General features: G+C 45.3%; 1 protein-coding gene and 2 pseudogenes across 3 annotated transcripts; all 3 read left to right on the top strand.

Moving 5' to 3' along the window:
* The first annotated feature begins 464 nt into the window (after positions 1 to 464).
* LOC310791857 (caspase recruitment domain-containing protein 18-like) lies at positions 465 to 3,174 on the top strand. Its single transcript, XM_083653527.1, has 2 exons — positions 465 to 591; positions 1,562 to 3,174. The coding sequence occupies exons 1-2, from the start codon at positions 576 to 578 to the stop codon at positions 1,900 to 1,902; spliced, it is 357 nt and encodes a 118-aa protein (XP_083509653.1). The 5' UTR covers positions 465 to 575; the 3' UTR covers positions 1,903 to 3,174.
* A 7,643-nt stretch (positions 3,175 to 10,817) lies between these two features.
* LOC310792386 (mitochondrial fission factor pseudogene) lies at positions 10,818 to 11,459 on the top strand (annotated as a pseudogene). Its single transcript has one exon. The product of its transcript is annotated as a mitochondrial fission factor pseudogene (transcript).
* A 10,603-nt stretch (positions 11,460 to 22,062) lies between these two features.
* Positions 22,063 to 22,881, top strand: LOC310791918 (ubiquitin thioesterase OTUB1 pseudogene; annotated as a pseudogene). The gene has a single exon. The product of its transcript is annotated as a ubiquitin thioesterase OTUB1 pseudogene (transcript).
* Positions 22,882 to 23,226: the final 345 nt, after the last annotated feature.

The following is a 23,226-nucleotide window of genomic DNA, read 5'->3' as shown; positions in this document are numbered from 1 at the left end:
CACAAGATTTAAGGGTGTTTTGTGCAGCCGATTCTATTTTATGGACATCTTAACTCCGACTCTAAGGAAATTCTTAACCGAAGGTGCTTTGTGCAACCGGCCCCAGGCACTGAAGACATGGGGGAGAGCTACCCCCAGTGCCAACAGCAACCCAGGCAGGAATCAAAATCTCTCCTCTTTTCACCTCCTCTCCCATGTCGCACTCAACCATGTCTGAACCTGACACACATACACACACACACACACACACACACACACACACACACACACACACACACACACACACACCGCCTTTTTTGTTCTTTAGAGAGGGAAAGGAAACAGGAGGAGGAGGGAAAAGAGATCATTTTGAGAAATAGCAAAACTTCAGAGAAATCATTCAGGGCATGCTCTGGAGGCCAAGGGAAAATGGCAGACGAATCGGCCATTGCCAGCTTCAAATGCTTTAGTTACCACCCCCCTACAGACATGCCCCCTGTTCCTTCTTTCTGCAGCCTTCAAAAGGTTGTGTTGGGTTGTTCAAAACTGTAATAGGCTGCAGGCAGTCTGACTGAAAACCACTCTGACTTTACGCAATGGCTTCAGGTGCAGGTAAGATCTGTGTCATTTGATTTTATTAATTGATTTAGAGTCTATAATCATGTAGGCGCAACATATTTAGGCTATGTGTGTAGGCGGTAGCCAGCTATCATGCAGCTGATTGATCAACCTGCTATAGATATTTAAGTACGCCTCTATAGCCTATGTGCTGCGGTTTCGATGCACAACTTGCAACAACATTTCAAGAAACCTGCCTTGTGTCCAAGTGGATGTTTGAGCCAAATTTAAACAAATTCCGTCAAGGCGTTCCTTAGATATAGCGTTAACGAGGATGAAACGCGGTTGTGAGGTCCCAACGACCTTGAACTTTGAACTTAGACCAGCAAAATCTAATCAGTTCATCATTGAGTCCAAATGGATGTTTGAGCCAAATATGAAGAAATTCCCTGAAGGCGTTCCTGAGATATTTTGTTAACAAGCATGAAACGGGCAGTCGTGAGGTCACAGGGACCACCAAAATCTAGTCTGTTCATTGTGTCCAAGTAAGCCAAATTTGAAGACATTCCTTCAAGGCGTTCCTGGGATATTGCGTTAGTGAGCATCGGACGGACGTACAACCCGAAAACTTGAATGCGCTGGCGGAGGCATAAACACTGAATGTATTGTTCCTGGTTAGCTCTGAATAAGGTAGCCTACTAAATGTCAGACAATAACAAATTAATTACTTCCTTATTACCTGCATTTTAGTTACTTACTACATTTTGTGTTGTCTCAAACAACGTAGTGCATCATACTGAGTGGCTACTAATGCGTCATTATTTACTGATTAGATCACCAGCAACAGTCGATCGGACGAACGCTTCTCGAGATATGTGATAAACAGATAGTCTGGCCAGTATGAGCCAAAAATGTCTCTCTTCATTTACGAGATGTCTGAAGGATCAAAAGTCATCCTATGATGTACAATTGTTGATTGATAATCTGGTTGGATCTAATTTGTATCCCTCTTCTCCTTCTCTAGCATCAAAGCTTGTCAGCGTTCGTACAGAGTTTGTCGAAAAGATATCGCCCGAAAATCTCGAGGGTCTCCTGGATCGACTTTTAACGGATAACGTCTTGAATGAGATGGAGAAAGATGCAATCACGGAAAACCCTGCCAAAGCAAACAGGGCGCGCCGTCTCATCGACACAGTGAAGAAGAAGGGAGACAATGCCAGCTGGAAAATGATCGGTCACCTGAAGAAGGTAGACCCGACACTTCACAGCGAGCTGGGTCTGGGTGCTGGGATCGGAGTCAGCGTTAGTGACACCTCAGATTCCTGCGCTCCAAGGAAGCTCGCCTCCCACCCTGCGAAACACTGAGCCCATCTCTATGTCCTCAGTCCTACTATATATCAGCCTTAGATAGAGCTAAGAAAGCAGAAGAGCCTCCTTGTCACCAGCCCACCTCGTTAAAACAACATGGATCATCCTGTTCTTTGATTTCCGTGGCCGTACCCAACACATCAAATGAATCAACTAAATGTAGCTATTAGATTGCGAGAAGCCAAAGATAACAGCAAAAATATTTCTGATTCTCACCATTCCCTGCTCACTGATGATCAACAAAAGATAAACAATTCAGCAAGAACATTTTGAGCAACATTTGAGACAATGCTCTACCAAACCTGAACTGAATCCAGCAATTGAACTGCAACACAAGCTGGACCACATTTTCCGGGCAGACTTGTAATTCTAATTAGAATAAGCATTAGCTAAACCTGAAGTGTGCTCACACTGGAAAATAGCCAAGTACTAAAACACCATTCAGAATATTGACTCTCTACAGCAGTGGTTTTCAAATGGGGGTCCGGGGCCCAGGGGTCCGTGGCACTTTGCCAGGGATGAAAGGTTTTCAGGAAAATAAAAAAATACACTTTTTTTTTTGCCAAAGCTTCATAGTTCAATGAAAATAGTTTATGCTTTAAATCTAAAATGGTTCATGGATTACATTCTAACAAACCTATCAATTTAAACGTCAAGCACGTTACCGTGGAAACAATTAAGCTTAGCCCAAAATCACAAATCAGAATGAGGGGGTCCCCGGTATATTTTCTATCTTGTAAGGGGTCCTTGGCTGAAAAACATTTGAGAACCTCTGCTCTAGAGAGTTAGGACTCCAGGAACCACAACTCTTCAGCTCCATCTCTCTTTGATCTCAGTTAGTTCCACTTTGTTAATCTTCATGAGGCTTTATTTCCCCCGTTTGCTGTCTTGTTAGTTGTTTGACTAAAATGGCTTCACATATCATCCAATAGTCTAAGCTATCATTTAATTTGTTAAAGTAGCAGTTTGAATTTTTATGTTTTATACATTATGTTTTCATGCACTGCTATAGTACCCATTAAAATGCATTCATTAACAGTCATGTGAAGTTGAAGAGACAATGTTTGACATGATTCCATGTGTTATTATCAGGGTGCAACGGTAATGTTGCCAAGGTGTTTTTTAATATTGTTTTTTTTTATTTGTGATATTGAGCAGGCTACATTAAATGTTTGGGAAAAAAAAGTTAAAGAAACCAAAGTATAAAACCAAAGCCTCCAGGAGCCATGTGAGCTGTCTGTTTCTATTTCATAAAATCTCTTTCATAAAATTCACAACAATTTTGTCTGTGTTGTTTCTCTTCTCTGACTTATGGTGTATTTTAGGAAGGAAGTTGAATTGAGCCACCTACAATAGGTACAGTACCGCCACCTATTGGACTTCATGTTATTCTACACAGCCTGGTGTGTTTGTGAAGTTAGACCAAGAATAGATTTTACATTTTAAATTATTTGAATATTCTACAAATAACAATATTTCTCGGTCCTCTGGGAACCTATCACTATAATAGCCTACACAAATTGGATTGGATTGGATTACATATTACAAAATATTTTGTTTCACTATAAAAGGTTTTATAGTGATATTTCAAAGTTCAAAGTCAGACGGACAAACCCGTCTTTAGTGTCACACGACAACCCAACACACACATGCTGCCAGCCACACACACATACACATGCTGATGGTGGCCGGTGAAATATATAGTCTCTGCTTTTAACCCATCCAGGCTTGTCCTTCCTCCGGGGGGCAGGCCAGGAGCAGTGGGCAGCTTTCTTGTGTACAGCGCCCCAGGAACAACTTCAGATGTTGTCGTCACTGGCCAGGTGATGATCTTCTGCATGTTAGTAGGGGTCCATACCTACAGTATGTTGTATGGAGGGACCCAAGGGGAGCACGGGGAGAACATGCAAACTCCACACAGAAAGGCCCTTTTTGACAAGATAGCCCACCTGGGCCGTAGGCACTGAGGACATGGGGACACACCCTCAGCGCCCAGAGCGTCCCAGCTGGGAATCGAACCCAGGACCTTCTAGCTGTGAGGCAACAGCACTACCACTGCGCCACCGTGCTCCCGAAGTGATAGTGATATTTGTATAGTGTCCTGTTCAAATTTATTGTAGGATTACAGTCAGTCTGACATAGTGTTTCTAAAGTACAGTCACTGCATGTGTTGTATTGCTCAATGTGTTGTCATGCAGACATACAGCAGCTTAGTTTGTCTGTAGTGGATTCTCTGCACATTGCAGCAGAGTCTGTATGGCTGAAGAAAGACACCATCAATTCATAATCAACTCTAATAAACTGCATTTTAACAGCTTATTTGACTTAAACATGTTAAATGACTCGCTTCAACACCTCCTTAAGGAGTAATTATCATTAGGACAGTTCTTTCGACCCAGACTCCTGGCATGCTGCAGGCCTGCAAAGCGGTTTCTAATAACCATTTTGGCCAAATAGAGCGATGGTTATGATATTATTGTTCGGCCTGATTGTGAACACTTCATGAAGATTCAGTGGGAGTGGAGTTGAGTCTGGGCCGCCGGGGCGGGATGACAAATCAAAGGTAATGACACTTCTGTTTACACACAGAACACTGGGTGAAAAATTACCCATGAGCCTCTGGGGCCGTCTCAGGCGGTCGGTGTGTTGATGCTGTAACAAGCTGTTAGCCTGCAGCCTGCTGGTAGGAGGTGGCCATGACAGACTGAGAGCTGAATGAGGAACACTTTGCACTTTCACCTCATGATGAATGGCTGCCCCCTGTGGCTGAAAATGGAGGCCAGCTCTGTTGCCAGCTGTTCTCTGCCCGCCTGGTTATTTTCCAAGCTAGAAAAACCTGGGGCTTTACAAAATTTAAGTTTTGTTGTGAGAAACTCTGTCAGAATTCTAAACCAAGTCAGGAGTGTTTTGAGTCTTCCAGATGTTTCTGTCCACACATCAATTTGTCTTGGTCACCCTCTTTCACCTTCGTGGTCAGGAAAAACCTTTCATGTGTGGAGTGAGAAGGGACTGGTTTCCATCAAAGACCTATACATAGATGGTCATTTTGCATCCTTTGATCAACTAAAGAGGAGGTTTGAGTTGCCCGGCACGCACTGGTTCAAATACCTGCGAATCAGAAATCATGTTCGATCCAAGATTCATCATTTTGAGGCGCTCCCAAATAAACATGCCTCCTCACTCCAACCACCTAATTTCTAGACTTCTACAACTGTTTGATAACTGTACCATGGCCTCTACTGAGAGAATTAGAGAGGCGTGGCAGGGGGAACTTGGTGTTGATTTGTCTGATATTGTATGGGGTAGGAGTCTGTCTGTGATACAACTCTGCTCAGTTAATAGTAGGCACAAGCTGATCCAATTCAAAGTCGCTCATCGTCTTCACTATTCTAAGCATAAGTTGCATAAGATCTTCCGCGCTGTGTCACCACTGTGACAGGTGTCAGACGTCAGAGGGCACTCTGTCTCATGCCTTCTGGTTCTGCCCTTCACTGTCGGGATTTTGGGCAAAAGTATTTGACTGGTATAGGCCTACTCTAAGGCCTAGAAAATAACCTTTCAGCCGGAGACAGAACTTGCCATATTCGGCTGCTCTGAGACCTCTCTGGAGTTCCCTACGGCTAAGGCTGTGGAACAGTCTCTGACACTGGGGACAACTGTGGCCAAAAAACTCATTTTGATGGAATGGAAATCCCCCTCTTCACCCTCTTTCCAATTGTGGTTGACGGACATGATCTCTGTTATACGGATGGAGAGACTCAGGTCCGTAAGGACCAACTCAATTAAAACATTTCTAACTATTTGGGACCCATTTCTAGTCTACCTCAATGAGGCAGCAGGTGACTTGCCCGGCTAGTTCCTCATTGACCTCTTAGACAACATCTCCTAGAAGCACATAAGCATCCTATCCAGCTGGTAGCATGATATTATATTACGAAACTGTAGAATATTGAGTGTTGTTGCGGCAAAACTTGAAAATAAAATATTGAAAAAAGAACATAACACTCTTTTTAGCATTGTATTTGACATCAAAAAGGTGAAAAAGGAGACTTGATCCACCATTGATGGCAAACACAGGTTTATGAGTTGAGATGATTTTTTGGGTCTTTTTTCAAATTGCTGTAAAAAAAAAACTCTGCCAGTGGTAGCCTATTATGTTATGGCCTGGTGACGTATGAGTGTTCTATTGCTCTCTGACAATAGAATAGGGATTGCCTACGTACCGGTTCGAGACCCTGTGTTACCTAACTCCACATTGGTCGGGCGTCCACAGGCAAAATTGGCCGTTTCTGCGGGTGGGAAGCCAAATAAAGGGTATGTGTCCTGGTTGCTGCATTAGTGCCTCCTCTGGTCGGTTGGGGGTCCTGTTTGGGGGAGGGGAACTGGGGGGAATAGCGCGATCCTCCCACGGGATGGGAGTTGTGAGGAGGAAGTGTGGTGAGCCATGCTCATACGTGGTCGAGTCTGAAGGGGAAAAAAAGGAAACTTACAGACGCAACCGACGTCACATTCTACCAGTGTTGGAGCCACAGCCTCCAAAACCCGTCATACATGAAAATGGACCAGATGTGACACAACACTTGAACACACAACTGAACCACAGATGGACAAAACCAAATGACTGAAAAACCTGATAACATTGAACTAACCCCACCAGGACAATGTGGACAATGTAAAAAAAAAAAAAAAAGAAAGTGATGAAAAGACTCCCAGTAAAGTGTTACAGAAGTGTGTAGGTATACAGGACAAAAACCTACCGTAGTTCAGCCTAGCCTACTTCCATGTATCTCACTAGATCTGGTAGCCTCAACGCGAAACTCATCAGTCATTCTTCCTTGATGAGTCTCGCATTGAGGCTATAGATCTGGTAGAGTTTCTAAGCCGAATGCGAAGTAGGCCTACCTAAACTAAACTAGACAACACTCAGACTCAAAACTAATGTGAACCTGAGTGTATATATAAGAAGGTGTGAACTGTTTTATGCACCTATTAAACATGAGAAGTTGTGAATGTTTATTCATTGAGCTATATAGGCAGTGTTGCAGTGTGTAACTGTGTAATAATGCCCTTTGATTTCAAGTCACTTCACTTTTCAGTATAGGACGAATCAGGGTGACGTCACTTGCCACCCAGAAATGCGGAAACCCGCGGCAGTTATTAGTATGAGTTGTGCCAAGCAAACGTTAATATCTCAAAAACTATAGGCTACATCACATCGCTTATATTTTGACATTCTGAGTGAGAGCAGAAGTAGCTCAAGAGTTTGATGTATATTATATATACATGTCGTGTTAAAGTTGTGTGAACTGTCGCAGTTTTTAAAATGTCAGCAAAGTTAACTGGCTAGAGTCAGACACTAGGGGTGTCAAAATTAATCGCATAATCGATGCATCGCGATGCGGACGTGTGAATCGAATCGAATCGTTGACAGATGAATCGTTCAATCGTTTATGTTTAAATGTATATTTTTCTAAGTAAAAAAGGGAGTTGATATTTATCTGACTGCTTGTATTAATTGATGAAAAAGTAGCCATGTGCAGTAATAATACAGAAAATTGAGGATGTGATAGGCCTACGTGGAGCTGCAATACTTTGAGCTGTATCAAGTCGAATCGAATCATTGACAGATGAATCGTAATCGAATCGAATCGTGAGGCCAGTGAAGATTCACAGCCCTATCAGACACTCACTCCTAACGCCAGGGTTCCATTGCCGTTGCCACCCAGTGACGCGGTTTGTTTACCAAAATGCTGCTCGGCTGATCCCTCGTGTAGGCCTACGCTTCACCGGTGGAATTGTTATTTCATAGCATGTTGTTATGTTCAGACAGTAGAACCTAATGCTACTTTGAGGACCAAAGCTAAATAAGGGGGATGTAGACAGTTGCACTGTTATTTGAGTGTTGCCGTACCCGTCATAAGTCTCGTGAGAGTTGCAACGTGATCTTATGGGATATACATGTTCCCATGCTGTTATGAACATTATGTCCTGGCCTCCTGCCTGACGCCATTTGACAAGCACTTTCAGAAGTGAAATTGAATTTACAAACAGAAGACTCGTATGTGCGGGTGATATTATCACGACTATATCAAGTGGAACCGGGGCTCCGTTAACTCAGAGGAAGAAGAAGCTCCTCTCTTATGGACTCGGATGAATGGTTTAGCTGTGAAGCTATCGGAGCTTTGAAGGATAAAAGCTGAGAGCGGTGGTGAAGTAGCGCGTAACTTCGGCTGTTGATATTATCTGGGCTGTTAGAAAGAATGATAGAGTACGAGGAGGAAGCTACTCGTTCACAAGAGGAGGTCGACTTACAGCGAAAACTGCTGGACGCTGTGTGGTTACACAGAGAAGCCTTGCCTCCAGACCAGCAGCTCTTGGTCATTGGGGAGGGGGTTACCGCTGAGCGGCAGGAGTGGAGGCCCAGTCTGCACCAGGAGCCCCCACACATTACAGAGGAACAGGAGGAACTCTGGATCAGTCAGGAGGGAGAGCAGCTTCAGGAGGACCCAGAGCCCACACACATTAAAGAGGAACAGGAGGAACTCTGGACCAGTCAGGAGGGAGAGCAGCTTCAGGAGGACCCAGAGCCCCCACACTTTGAAGAACAGGAGGGACTCTGGATCAGTCAGGAGGGAGAGCAGCTTCAGGTGTTTAATGATGATGACAAGCTCTCCATATTCATCAGATGGAGGAGGTGAAGAAGCAGCAGAGGAGTTTGATCACATATCTGGAATGGCTAAACAGGAGGTAAAACAACACTGGATTTAGCATCTTCTCATCGTCTACCTGCCTAACTAACCACTTCAACATGCCTATACAGTAATATGCTGTTTGCAGGGTTCCCATGGGTCCTTGAAATCCTGGAAAGTTTGTGATTTTTCATTTATTTTCAATATTTTCTTTACCATTTTTTATGAAACGATACACGAGACAATACAAGACAGACAGGCTCAGACACAGAGGAGAAAAAAAAGCATACATACATCATTGACATTTAACATTGCAATGCGGTGCTACCAGCTGCTCAAGGCACTTATGTATGTAATGGGTAAAGTGCTTGGGATCTCACCCAAGGGGTCCACAAGACACCAGCCAGGCAAGCCAACCATCACCCCCAACCTCAGTCACCTGTCATTCTTAACCCAACCCGATCTCCAAAAAAATTGTAAAATAGCAACGTTTGTGGACAAACGTTGGTATTTTACAATGTCGGCTAAGAAATTGTAAAATGGGAACGTATGTGTCTACAGCGGTGGGCGTGGTTTGGGCGTGTTTTACGGAGATGTTCTGTTTCTAACCCCTCCCCCTACTCTAATCCTAACCCTAAAATCTCAGAACGTTACTATTTTACAATTTTCGAGCCGAAATTGTAAAATAGCAACGTTGGTCCATATCGTTGGTATTATACAATTTTCTGTGAGACTGTGTTGTCTTAACCTCGTCAAGTGGGCCAGAAACGGTTCCCAGATAGTTGAGAACCGCCCAAGCGAGTTGGTCCTCAGGGACCTGAGTCTCTCCATCTGTATAACAGAAATCATGTCCATCAGCCACGAAGGTTTGTGAATTTGAGAGGGAAAAATCAAGTCATAGAAGGTTTTGGAAAATAGACATGGATCAATGAAAGTGCTAGCCTGATATTCAGACTGAATTGTCAACTCGTACACTCATTTCCATCAACTCCGTGGAGTGGGTGGATTCAGGTCTGGACCCAGGCTATGAAAGCGCTTGAATTTATACATTTTGCGCAAGAATATAAATTGAAGTTGTTTTGATTTTTTTAACAGCACTGAGTAGTGTTCACACATTCAAGCCTCTCTCCTTTTGCCGGACCCACGAGGGCCACCCAGAGCCTCAGCGGCTTACTGACTCACTCACTGACTGACTGACTGACTGACTGACTGACTGACTCCCTCCCTGTACCAGAAGAGAAGAGGAAGCCTTAGACAACAACTGGATCCGCCTGCTGGAGTTTCTGGGGGACGGGCGTGTCTATGTGTGAGGCACCTACCCCTTCGACCCCCACTGTGCCTTTCTGGAGCTCTCCTTCACCCTGGAGACAGTGGATGACAGGGCAGTGAAGATCGGGACAGGGAAGGGCACGTGTCCCTTTGAGCCCAGTCAGCAAGCACTACACAGAATCCGCACCGAGCCATCCATCAACTGGCTGAGCGACAGAGTTTGTGAGCTTCATACAGCAGTCTGCATACAGCACCAACACAGGAGACAATGGCAAGATCTACTTCTTCACTGAGGTGGCCAAGGAGTACGACGATCTACATCAAAGTCCCCAGGGAGCAGGTGGCCCGTGTCTGTGGCAGGGATAAAGACCCTGCAATGGCAGTGGACCACCTTCCTCAAGGCCCAGTGGTCAACACTACAACAACCTGACCGACGTTGTATGGCAAGGGGTTGAAGCATAGGTATCTTGTCTTGGTTGTTGTTTTTTGTATTTTGTGTATAATGTGAGAGCGTCACAATTGCCCGAGTGCAGTGTACATTTATGATATCACTGGTGATGTTACAATAGTGATTTAAGACACTGATGATGTAATAGACCGTGCATGTATGACATCATCAGTGAAGTCATAAAGCTTTCCCTGCAGAGGCTATAAGTAGGAACGGGGGTCCACTAACATTACAGGTGCCTTACATGTGCCATACAGCCAAGACAAGGAGATAGATGCCTGCTAGTTACATAATCTGTAATACACTGTAATACACAATCTGTAATTGTGTTATTTCTACCATAAACTGCAAATCCCACCTTTTTATTTGTAAATTACTTCCCTGGAGAGGCATCTAACAACATACCAAAGGAACTTGGAGAATAAAGTCTTTAGAGACAGAAACACAACCTGCTAGAGATCTACAACAACGAATGGAGCAGCCTTCCTCTCTCCCCCATGTCAGAGATGAACCATATCCATTATGAGCTGGAGTACACAGTGTGGCTCACCCAGCAGATGCGTATCCCTGAGATGCTCGGAGTTGCCCCTCACGCCTCTGGTGGGGACCCTGATGCTGGACTGCAGGAAACCCTTCATAGAGTCATGATGCAAGTCCCAGAGAGAATTGTGGTGGCAGGAGAAAGTCGTGATCCCCGGCACACCAGACCCAGGGACCTGGACTTAATCCAGTCCACGCCACTAGAGGCCCTGTTGTCACTGAAGACTCCGCCCAGAGTCCTCACCCTCAACGAGCGGCCTCTGGACTTCCTGGAAGTGACACGGAGTGTGGCAGCGGCCCCGCCCACGGAGGAGTTGCAGACCCAAGGGCGATTGCGGCGGGAGCGCTCAGCTAGTGAGAACGCAACGATGCGACAGCTTCTCAAGTTGAACCGGAGACGGCAGCTCTCGAAAGAGGAGAAGACGCATGATGCGAGGCATGCTAGAAACGAGCGAGCGAAGTGCGAGATGTTTCTAGTCAAGTTAAACCGGAGACTGCAGCTCTTGGAAGATGAGAAGAAGGAGCGAGCAAAGCGCGAGATGATCCTGTACTCGGTCACTGTAGCTTTGGGTGTGGTGTATATATATATGGGGTGGTTCCGCCGTTAGAGCCTGACTGACAACCCTGGCTGACTGACAACCCTGAGCAAGTAAGTATCTGATGAAGGCTGACTGACTCAATCCCGAGTAGGCCTACAAAGAGCGACATCACTGAGGATTCAATGATGACATCACCCACTGATGACATCACAATTGTCCTTCTTACATCACTGATGATATCACTCAGGCGACAGCCGGCTGCCGGCCCAAATCTGGTTCTGTCTTAAGCTGACTGACTGACTCACAAGCCTGCAGACAAATGGTAAATGGCCTGCATTTATATAGCGTTCACACAGACATTCACACACCGATGGAGGCAAGCTACCACGCAGGGCACACCATCAGGAGCAATTTGGGGTTCAGTATCTTGCCGGACACTTCGACATGCAGACTGGAGGAGGCGGGCATCGAACCACCGACCTCTTTTATCCAAAGCGATTAGTGGACGGCCCGCTCTACCTCCTGAGCTATAGGCTGACATCATGAGGCAGCCAGATGACAGATGACATCATCAGTGATGTCATAAGTAACACACATTTCTAACAATCCTACCACTAAGTGGCGGTGTGTCTGTGTCTGGAGTTGCAATGCGGGGGCCCCCCGTTGCTCCAATCGCCTCCAAAATTTGCCGAAAGACTTCAGGGGTCTGGCATGATGGTATGGGATGAAAGGACTCGAGGAGCTAGCCACCTTATCTCCCATTAAGTCATCGGCACCACTGGCTATGTGTAAGGAGACTTCGATATGAACTTATACGATGTCATTGACTTTTTATTCTCTTTATATTGTTTTTATTTAAATTTTCATTTGTTTTTAACTGATGTGACATGAGTGTGAGAGAAACAAGTTTGTTTTGTTGAGATTAACTGATCAATATATGATGTTTGAATGATTTGTCTTGTTCTTTGTGGACCCCAGGAAGAATAGTTGTCACTGCGGTAATAATGACTAATGGGGATCCTAAATAAACAATTAAACAACTCACAGTATAAAAATGTGGGATAAATAAAGCATTGGTCGTGCCGTTTTGCAACTCCAAAATGAATTGAACTGAATGCTTACTAGGAGGGATCCCAAAACAGCTGCCTCAAAATGCCTTTGGATGGGAGCGAAATGAAGAGAAACTATTAAGAGAAATATAAGAAATATATGGCGTAATGCGAGAGAAAGACGACCGGAAGCTTGTATAAGTCGCTGCGACTGGAATGTATATGGAGAGGACCTACGAGAGACCTGAGACAATTACGACAGAAAACATTTTACAGTAATTAAATGATTGATATATCAGACTTTAGTAGGTTTGTTTGTCGTACCCATAGGTCATACCTGATATTTTACTTATTGCAAGTCACTCGGGATGAGAGCACATGCTAAACGAGTCAAATATAAATGTAAAATCAGAATCAGTTGTATTGGCCAAGTATGTAGAAATACAAGGAATTTCATTTTTTGTTGGAACACCTAAGAATCCACACTCATTCTGAACAAGGAAGAACCCATTAATTTTTGGAGCGCATCCGATTTGACTCAGAAAATGTCCATATCATAGCAGACTGGACTATTGGCCTTAGTGGAGTCTCCGAGTGCACTTCTAGTTACTTCTTTGAGATGTTCCTGAGTGAGAAGAACCCTCACTCAGATCCTAGCTGGTTGTCAGATGAGGTCAAACATTGCAGCGCTGTAATTCAAATGAGCTCTCTGATAGGGCTTTCACACCGGCAGGGCTCCATGCCGGTTCCGGTTCCAGAACCCTAATCTGAACTGGCCGGCGCGTTCAGACCGAACAAAATAATTGGTTCGGAACCTGAAAAGTTGGTTCTCAGCGGAACCAAAAAATAGTTGGTTTTCCTTGGGAACCGTGACATCATCAGTGGGCGTGTCTCATTCTAGGCTGTGAAAACAAGCAGGAAGGAGAAGAAGGCAGTGACAACATGGAGAAAAATAATTTGCAGTGGTCTCCTGAGGAAACCAAATGTTTAGTGGCGATTTGGGCATCTACCGAATCTCAAGAAAAGCTAGAAAGCAGTACAAGAAAGAGCAAGTCATATGCCGAACTTGCAGAAGAGAGGGCCAAGGCTGGGTTCACTCGAACGCCAGACCAAATAATTAATAAACTTAAAAAAATAAAAATAAATTGAAGGAGGACTACCGAATAATGTCCTCCCACTTTGGTTCCGCTTAAACTGGTGTGAACACGGGCTGGTTCGCCAGAAAGCACCAAGGTTCTGAGACTCCAGAACGGAGCCGGAGCCAGAACCAGAACCGTGTCTGTCTGAAAGCAGTATGTGTGCTGTGTAACAAGAAAGGCCTCGACGTCTTGTACTGCCTCCTCGCTCACCTTGCACTCTGCCCAGAACCAGCGACTTGATGGCGTTGAATTCTCCATCAGACGTTGAAGTCTTCTCTGGAATTCTGGTCGATCTGAAAGAGGTAGGTAGTAGGTTAGGTTATGGTAGGATAGGTTATGTCATTATCACCATAGTTATATGACCACCGTTGAAGCCCTCAAGGGCTCTCTAGCCTCAGCGAATGAAACGAATGAAAAAGGGATTGCCACACTGAACTTTGCATGCACCTCAGCCTTCAGCCAATAGGGTGACGTCTGCCCACATAAATACGTGGGCCATGCTCTGGAATCTCATACCGGTCAATTCAGCGACACAATAGAGAACACGATTTCAGACGGAAGCCCGTCTTTATTGTCACACGAACACACTACAACACATGCATGCGGCCACAACACACACTCATGCTGACGGTGGCCGGTGAAATATGTCCTCTGCATTTGACCCATCCAGGCTTGTCCTTTCCTCCAGGGGGCAGGCCAGGAGCAGTGGTCGCTTTTTCTTTCCAGCGCCCGGGGACCATCATTGGACCATCATTGGACCAACTTCAGATGTTGTCGTCACTGGTCGGATGACGATCTTCTGCATGTTTTTAGTGGGGGGTTATGTACGGAGGAACCCCCTGGGGGGTACGGTGAGAACATGCAAACTCCACACAGAAAGGCCCTTTCGACGAGATAGCCCACCTGGGCAGTAGGCACTGAAGATATGGGGGGTCACAACTCCAGCGCCCACAGCGTCCCAGGCGAGAATGGAACTCAGGACCTTCTAGCTGTGAGGCGACAGCGCTACCGACTGCGCCACCGTACCCCTAGGGCGGCGGGTGTGAGTCCAGACTGCTCCGATGGTGGTCATATAACTCTGGTTATAATGACAAAACCTACATTATATTTCCCCGCCATCTTCACCCTCTGGAAAGGGCTTTCTAGCCTTCAGAGGCGAAGCACCGACTGATATACCCCTGCTGCGATACCAGCATCCAACGACTGCCAGCGCGCAAACATATGACTGCTAGTGCAACAAGTGAACCATATCAGGAAATCACACACACCCTCACCTCTTGAGAGTGTGAGAACAAAATAACGTTACCCTCCCCTTGCCTACTGAGATGGGGTAGCGTCAACGCCGGCTGACCAGGGGGTCCGTCCAGCCCAGGTGACTAGGGCAGGGTCAAAAGGCCTCTTGAACATCTGACCAGAATGTAGCCAGGCACATTGACTGAAACAGGAAACCCTCACCGGTCCTGTGTCCCCCGTCCAGGGTGTGACCAAACTCATGCCAGACCCCTGAACAGTGTGGTTTGGCAAATCGTGGAGCTGATCAGAGTGACGGCATGCCTTAACTCGCAGACAGACACACTCCCAAATATATCACCGCCCGCCCAACACAGACCTCACACAACCCTTTCACACTGTGTGGGTGGAGCTAGCTCTTCCCCCACATCCATCACCTGCCAATCAAAGTGTGGGCGGAGCCTCTATGACATCAATATAGTAGTGACCTGGCCACCAGGCCGAGCCGTCTAGAACTGTATGACATCGTCAGTGATTTATGACTTCATCAGTGATGTCAAAGCAGCACGAGCTGTGATTGGTCTATGTAAAATATTGCTGTAGCACCCGCCATCTGTTACATACTCCAACTTGGTCACATCATCTGCAAATTCAAGTGAGACTTGTTACGCCAACGACATCCAGATCTACATCACCACCAAATCCATTCAGAACCCACCGCTCACCCACATCTGAACCTGCATTAGCTTCAATAAAAACCTGGATGACCCAAACCCCTCAAACTCAACAGTGTCAAGAATGAACGATTCTCATCGGAATAAAGTTCATCCTCAGCAAAACCGGACCCATCACAATCACCATCGACATCACAACTATCGCCCCCGTTCCCCTGGGCCACAACCTCGGTTTCACCCTCGACCCATCCTCTCATTCGATCACCATGTCAGCTCCATCAACAAGACTTCATACTTCCATCTCCACAACATAGCCAAAACCTCTCCCCACTGCCGCTGAATCCCTCATTCACGCCTTCATCTCTTCCCGCGTCGACTATTGTAACTCCCTCCTCACCGGAATCAGCACCCAATCCCTCCATAATCTCCAGATGGCCCAGAACTCAGCTGCCTATCTGCTAACAAACACCTGTCCTCCATTCTCCATTTGATGGCTCCCCATCAAATGCATCACCTTCAAATTACTCACCTTCAAAGATCTCCACAATCTGCCGCCCCTCTTCCTGACTGATCTCCTCTTACCTGATTCACCCACCCGTACTCCCTGATAATGTATCCCTTTGTGTTACATGAATCTACTTGTCGGTTAATTGTCTCATGTTTGCTTCTTGATGCTCTTATTGTCAGCGTCTTTGGGTTTTTGAAAAGTGCAATATAGAATTCTTGAATAATTATTATTATGGACAAACCCAATCTTTATTTGTCACAAAAACATTGTGGCGTGCATGTGTGGTAGCCAGTACACACACACACATGCTTTGCAGGTGCCATGAAATTTGTCCCCCATGGTTGACGCATCCTGCCTCGTGGTGCGCCTCGATGGTGTGGGTATTGTGCTGGGGTGGACTGGTGAGTTGGACGGTACTCCCTATCAGACGGATCAAACCCTCCATGTCCCATCGCAGGTGGGGGCCCACGGGACACTGGATGACAGCCCGACTTCGCTCGTGAGGGTTGACGTGCGCAATCTGGGGCCCTCGCCCGATGGAGCTCGGCCCTGGGTGAGCTGGTAGATGGTTGTGGGACTAGCTGCAGGCTGCTTACAGTCTCCACAAGCCGCATGATATTCGCTCTGACCTCCCGGAGCTCGGCACACAGGTCTTGCTGGGACCGCCATAGTCGCTCGTTCTGCTTTCTGATCTCTAGATGTTCATCCTGGAATCTCAGAGGTGGCTGCTTTCGCTCCTGGAGCCTATGGGTGTGGGTGTCCTCATGCTGTTTCCCTCTGTAAACACCGCAGGCTAGCTGGGGCTCGGGACTGTATGTCCTCCTACGGCTATGAGTTCCCTCATGGTGCAGGTCCAACTCATTTAGGGTATCATTCCGTTGGGACGGGTGGCTGTGGAGTGAAGCACATGGAGAGTTGTGGGGTGTAGTCTCGGCAGCTCCCTCCGTCTGAGACTCCCATACCACTTCTTCTTGCCCATACCTATAGTGCGCCATGCCGGTGGGTGATACGGCTCGGCGTGTCTGGCTGATATTCAAATGGCACAGAGGACGTGTCCCACGCTTTGGACGAAGCCCATATCCATTGTACTCCATGTCTGTCAGAGTACGCAACCTCCCACCACTTATATAGCCTCAGCCATGAAGGGTTATGACATCACTGATCACAATGTCTAACCCTAACCCATGTGTCACTGTGTCATCATTATGTCTATTCCATCATCAGTGCTTTATCAAAATAACTGATTAGGTCACAATGTATATGAACTCATTAGCTAATAATAGCATAGCTAGAACTGTATGACATCATCAGCGATTTATGACCTCTCACTGTCTGTGACATCATCAGTCATTTATGACATCATTGGTGATATATCACTATTAGTGGTGACCTGGCCACCAGCTGTCTAGAACGGTATTGGAATCTGCCGATCTGGGGAGAGCCGAGACTAGCACCATGCTTCCTCCAACACATACTGTATGCAGTTGCCAGCCACTTCTTTTCACCTGGGGGAGCTTCACCGGCAGGACGTAGCACGTGGGAGGATCACATTATTCCCACCAGTTCCCTTCCACCCCGATCAGGCACCCCGACCGACCAGAGGAGGCGCTAGTGCCCGCAGACACCGTGGGACCAGGGCCATAGCCAGGGATTTCGGGCCCCATGAAAGGACATCACATTGGGCCCACGGATGCTGGCGTCCGAAGGGCGGCGGCGGAAAATGTTGGCCATTTGAAGCCCAATTTAGAGTAATATCTCATTTTAAATCAGAGTTCCCCAAACTTTTGAGTAGCCAGTCAGATTGAAAAAGTAGCCGGATCATGTTCGCGGCGTTTGTTCCAATGGTGTGACAATCTGCAGGGCTTGACATTTGCTTTTTTGGCCACCTGCCAATATGGCTGCAAGAAGTTACCAGCCAATTAGAATTTCCACTAGCCAAAATGTTTTTCTTGAAATAAACCAGAATATGAGTGTTTTAATTTAAGCATAAGTATCAGTAAGTGGCCCGGGATTCTCAAAGCCTGTGTTGAGGGTCACATGAACAGAAATGCACTCTTGAAGCTAAATAAATCCAAAACCAACACGTTAATTATTTACATTTTTTACTTCAATGTAGAACACTAATTTCTTACACATGAGATTACTTTTAGCCTTTTAGTCATAAAGATTATTGAAAGATATTCCATATTCCAGACTGAAATGTTATAACAGAAGTAGAGTATTGGCCAGAATGACATGAACATTGGACACTTATTCAGTGGGTATCTTGTATGTTGTGTACAGGTGCACTGTAAAAAAAAAAAAAAAAATGGGGGAGGGGGCCCTGTCAGTCAAGGGCCCTTGGAATCGTCCACACTTTCCCCCGCCTGGCTACAGCCCTGGGTGGGACCAAGTCATTCATTTGCAAGTCACAAGTAAGTCTTTGCACGCAAGTCCCGAGTCAAGTCCCAAGTTAAGACAGCAAAGTCCCAAGTCATTCAAGTCCCAAGTCAAGACTCACAAGTCCCAAGTCAAGGCCAACTCCTAAACTGAGTTTCAAGTCCAATGCAATGCCATTTTAACAAGAGTAATTACATTTACACAAGTCATGAATGTCATTCAAATTGGACTCAAACACTAATGACAAGTCATTACAAATTTGTATTTGTTTTTAAAACAAGTTTGTTGACATTGCACTTCATTGCACTTTAATAGTTTCAAACTTCCAATCATTATGCGTTGTGTCTAAATGATAAAAGATCAATGTAAAAAGCATAATGGACAGTGTGGCAATCTGCCAGTGTGCCACAGCTAGGTTCAAGTACAGTACAGTAGCCTCCAGGCACCAGAGCTGGCTGTGTTAGCCGTCAGCCGTCAGAGAGGCAAACAGTGCTGCTTCCAGGAAAGCTGTCGTAGCTGTCGTAGGACTCCCCGATGGAAAAATGGCACCCTATCCACCTTATTTCTAGCTGCCATGATGCCTTACGTGAATATGGATCCTTCTTCCGGTGTAATCCCCCCAGCCCCCTCCCACCGTTACGTTGCTGACACGGACACAACATATAGCCCATCTATCGATGTTTCAAAGCTGCAGGCGAAGGGAGCAAATCACGTCCAGCTTGGCCGATAAATATCCAGAGTTGTTCAAAGAGCAGCAGGTTAGCGGATGTGATAGTTAACATTATCACATTCCCTCAAATAAGTCGTCAAACGAGTGTTATTTCTTTGTGACAAGCAACTTTTTTTCAGCGTCTGAGTTTGATGAGCAAATGCGCTGAGTACGAGCGCCGCAGCAGCAGACCCTCTGCCAACAAGTAACGTTAACCAGCTGCAACAATCAGTCATGTTCTAGACTGGACCTTGCACCCATAATCATTTTACAGCGGGGCATTCAAAAATAAGGTGGACATGTAGTACAAAGGTTGTCTTTGAAAGTAATGATGCTGATAAGGCATGGGATTCATTTAAAGGTATTTTCTTAGAGGTACTAAATATTGTTGCACCCATGAAAGAGGTCAGACTTAAACAGAGAAGTGCCAAATGGATGACAGCAGAAATAATAGACCTCATTAGACAGAGGGATGGCAACTTAGCAAAGTTCAAAAAGTCTAAACTTAATACTGACCACGAAAGATATCTTCAGTGTAGAAATCAGGCTCAATACAAAATACAGAAAGCTAAGTCTCAGTACTACACGGATGCAGTTGCAGAGAATGTGCATCAGCCCAAAAAACTGTGGAAAGTCCTCAAAGATATGGGCTCCACAGGAAAATGTAATACAAAATCTTGTAGTACTGGATTGAACAATGATGGCAAAATGTGTTTTGATAAGCATATCATTTCTAGGCAGTTTAATTCTTTTTTTACAACCATTGCTGCAAGCCTGGTCTCCAAACTACCAAATGGCTCAGGGAGGTTTGGTTTGCCTTTTGTGAACAGTTTTTACCAAGGTAAAAATGTTACTCCTAACACCTTTGAGTTGAAACCTGTCTCAGTGGAGAAAGTTAAGAAAATGTTGTCTTCATTGTGTCCTAGCAAAGCAACTGGGCTGGATCTGATCCCAGCTAGGTTCTTGAAAGATAGCGCAGGTGTTATTTGTGAGGTCATAGCTTACATTCTTAATTTATCATTAAAATCAGGAAAAGTTCCTGCTCAAATGAAAAAGGCAAGAGTCCTCCCCCTGTTTAAAAAGAATAGCAGGTCTGACGTAGGAAACTACAGACCCATATCGATTTTACCAACCATATCCAAGTTATTGGAGAGAGCTGTGTTTGATCAAATGGAAGAGTATATGATCCAGCACCACCTTCTGTATGATTTCCAGTCTGGCTTTAGAGCAGCCTATTCCACTGATACCTGCCTCATCCACCTCTGTGATTCCATCAGACAAGAAAGTGAAAATGGTAACTACACTGGCATGGTATTATTGGACCTACAGAAAGCGTTCGACACAGTAGATCACTCTATACTTTTATCCAAACTTCAGAGTATGGGATTTGGGTCTGCAGCTTTAAACTGGTTAAAATCTTATCTCACAGGGAGAACCCAGCTCTGTGATGTTGAGGGGACCCTGTCTGAACCCATGAGTGTCACCTGTGGTGTGCCGCAGGGTTCAATTTTAGGGCCTATTTTATTTCTCATTTATGTTAATGACATGCCAGCGGCAGTAAAATGTAAACTTATTTTGTATGCTGATGACTCTTCCCTACTAGTGTCTGGGAAAGATATCCATGATATTGAGATCACTCTTAGTAGGGAGTTAGAAAATGTAAGGGAGTGGCTCATTGACAACAAATTGTCACTGCACTTAGGCAAAACTGAGTCAATTCTGTTCGCCACTAAGCGTAGGCTGCAGAAGTCGAGCAAGATAAAGGTTACATGTGAAGGTACTGAAATCGTCTCACAGGCTTGTGTTACGTACCTTGGGATCACTCTGGATCAGTCTCTCTCAGGAGAGGCTACTGCTGAGAAAATATTATCAAAAAGTGCCAGTAAACTCAAGTTTCTGTATCGCAGAACAAGGCAGTTTGATATTACTATTAAAAAACTCCTTGTAACAGCACTGATACAGTGCCACTTTGATTTTGCCTGTTCAGCTTGGTACAGTGGTCTGAACATGAAATTACAGAAGAAGTTGCAGGTTATGCAAAATAATATAATTCGTTATTCACTGAATGTTCCTCCTAGGACACATGTAGGTCGAAACAAATTCAAAAAGGTGGGTATGTTGCCTGTTGAGTTTAGGATTGAACAGCTAAAGCTAAACCATATGTATAACATCATCAATGGTACTGCCCCCATGTATCTGGGCTCACAGATAACAATGGTCCATACCCAGCATGGTCACAACACCAGGGCTAGTGTGCGCTCATGCAAGGTACCACGAGTGAATAGTGTAGCAGCTCGAAGCTCCTTTTTTTATACTGGGTCCTTGCTGTGGAACAGCCTTCCCCTAGGTATCAAGCTGTCAGAGTCGAGAGGTGTCTTTAGAAGGCAGGTCCGGGATCATCTTTGGAGTAAAGTGGCTAGCTAGAGGACAGGTTTTGCCGCCAGCAAAACAGTGTTATTAATTCGTGATATTGTTGTTTTTGTTCTTGGATTTGGTTCTCTGAAATTGTTGCCGATTTTCATGTTTTTGTTTTGTTATTTGTTTTAATGATTTTAGGTGTCTGGTTACGGATAAGAAATGGTATATTGATTAGAAATTGTATATTGATATGACTGACTTTTTACATGTTATGTGTTGTGCGTTCTGTCCTACAACAGCAGGGACCATGTTGGAAATAAGTGTTCTCACTTTAACATGTTATCCTTTGGAATTTTCTTTTGTAAATTGTCTTCTCTATATCCATAAATAAAAATCAATCAATCAATCAATCAAATATAATTGCTCGAGTGACATCACTGGTGACATCATCACCGATGACATCGTGCTTGAGAGACTCATCAGTGATGTATGACAGACACTGATGATGCCATACTCATTGTGACATCATCAGTGATGATGTCATAGTCATTGTGACATCATCAGTGACATCATAAATCATTCCCTCCAGAGGCTATAAGTAGGACCCGGAGGTCAGGAGCAAACAAAAATCTACAGCTAAGATGGCAGAGAAGCAGCTGCAGGAATCAACAAAGGGAGAGATGGAGGGAGTGAACTGCCTTGCATATGACGAGGCCATTACAGCTCAACTGGACAGAATCCAGAAGGAGATCGCCACAAGTAACCCGATAGTGTCGGACAGACAAGACCTGACGGTGCTGCAGACGGAGTACGCTCAGGATGACACAATCTATCAGCTCAAGATCAAGGACCTACACAAAAAATATAAATACATTCGTAAGACGCGACCAGATGGGAACTGTTTCTACAGAGCCTTCAGCTTCTCACATCTCGGGTCCCTGCTAGATGACAGCAAAGAACTTCAGAGGTTCAAAGCAGTGGTAGCTCAAAGCAAACGGAACCTGGTTAATCAAGGCTTCACTGAGTTCACCATTGAAGACTTCCACAATACTTTGATGGAGCTGATCGAGCTGTGTGAGAAGCAGCCGAGCCTCCAGGAGCTGCTCAAATCCTTCAATGACCCGTACATGTCGGACTATGTGGTGGTGTACCTGCGCCTGCTCACCTCAGGCCACCTGCAGCGGGAGCACGACTTCTTCCAGAACTTCATAGAGGGAGACCGCACTGTCAAGGAGTTCTGTCAGTCAGAGGTAGAGCCGATGTATAAAGAGAGTGACCACATTCACATCATCGCCTTAGCCCAGGCCCTGGATGTGCCCATCCTCGTGGAGTACATGGACAGAGGAGAGGGGGGGACGGTCAATCACCACGTCTTCCCTGAAGGCAGCGAGCCATGCGTCTTCCTCCTCTACAGACACGACCATTACGACATCTTGTACAAATAGCAGCCTCCTCCTCCTCCGTCCTCGCCCAATGCCAGGTTTTTCCCCTACAAAATGGTTAAAAAAAATGTCTGATGAGACTATGCCTAACTCTTGTTCTGTCGTTTGTCGATTGTTTGTATTGTTGTGATGCGGCTGTGAGCATTTCCCCTCGGGGACAATAAAGTTGATCTCATCTCAGCTATGCCTTTTTATGTGCGATCGGGCTAAATTTTTCAGGAAGTGTAAAGAGCACCCCTGTGGGGGACCTAACAGAACCGGATTTTTTAATTAGGTAATTAAGGCAGTTTAATTGCCCTAACAACCTAATAATGATTGCCATAATTACCTAATGATGTGATGTCACTC

The sequence above is a fragment of the Poromitra crassiceps genome (assembly GCF_964638095.1).
Source record: "Poromitra crassiceps genome assembly, chromosome: 17".
NCBI lineage: Eukaryota > Metazoa > Chordata > Actinopteri > Beryciformes > Melamphaidae > Poromitra > Poromitra crassiceps.
Note: the sequence above shows the minus strand (reverse complement) of the source record. Positions and strands in the feature narration are given on the sequence as shown.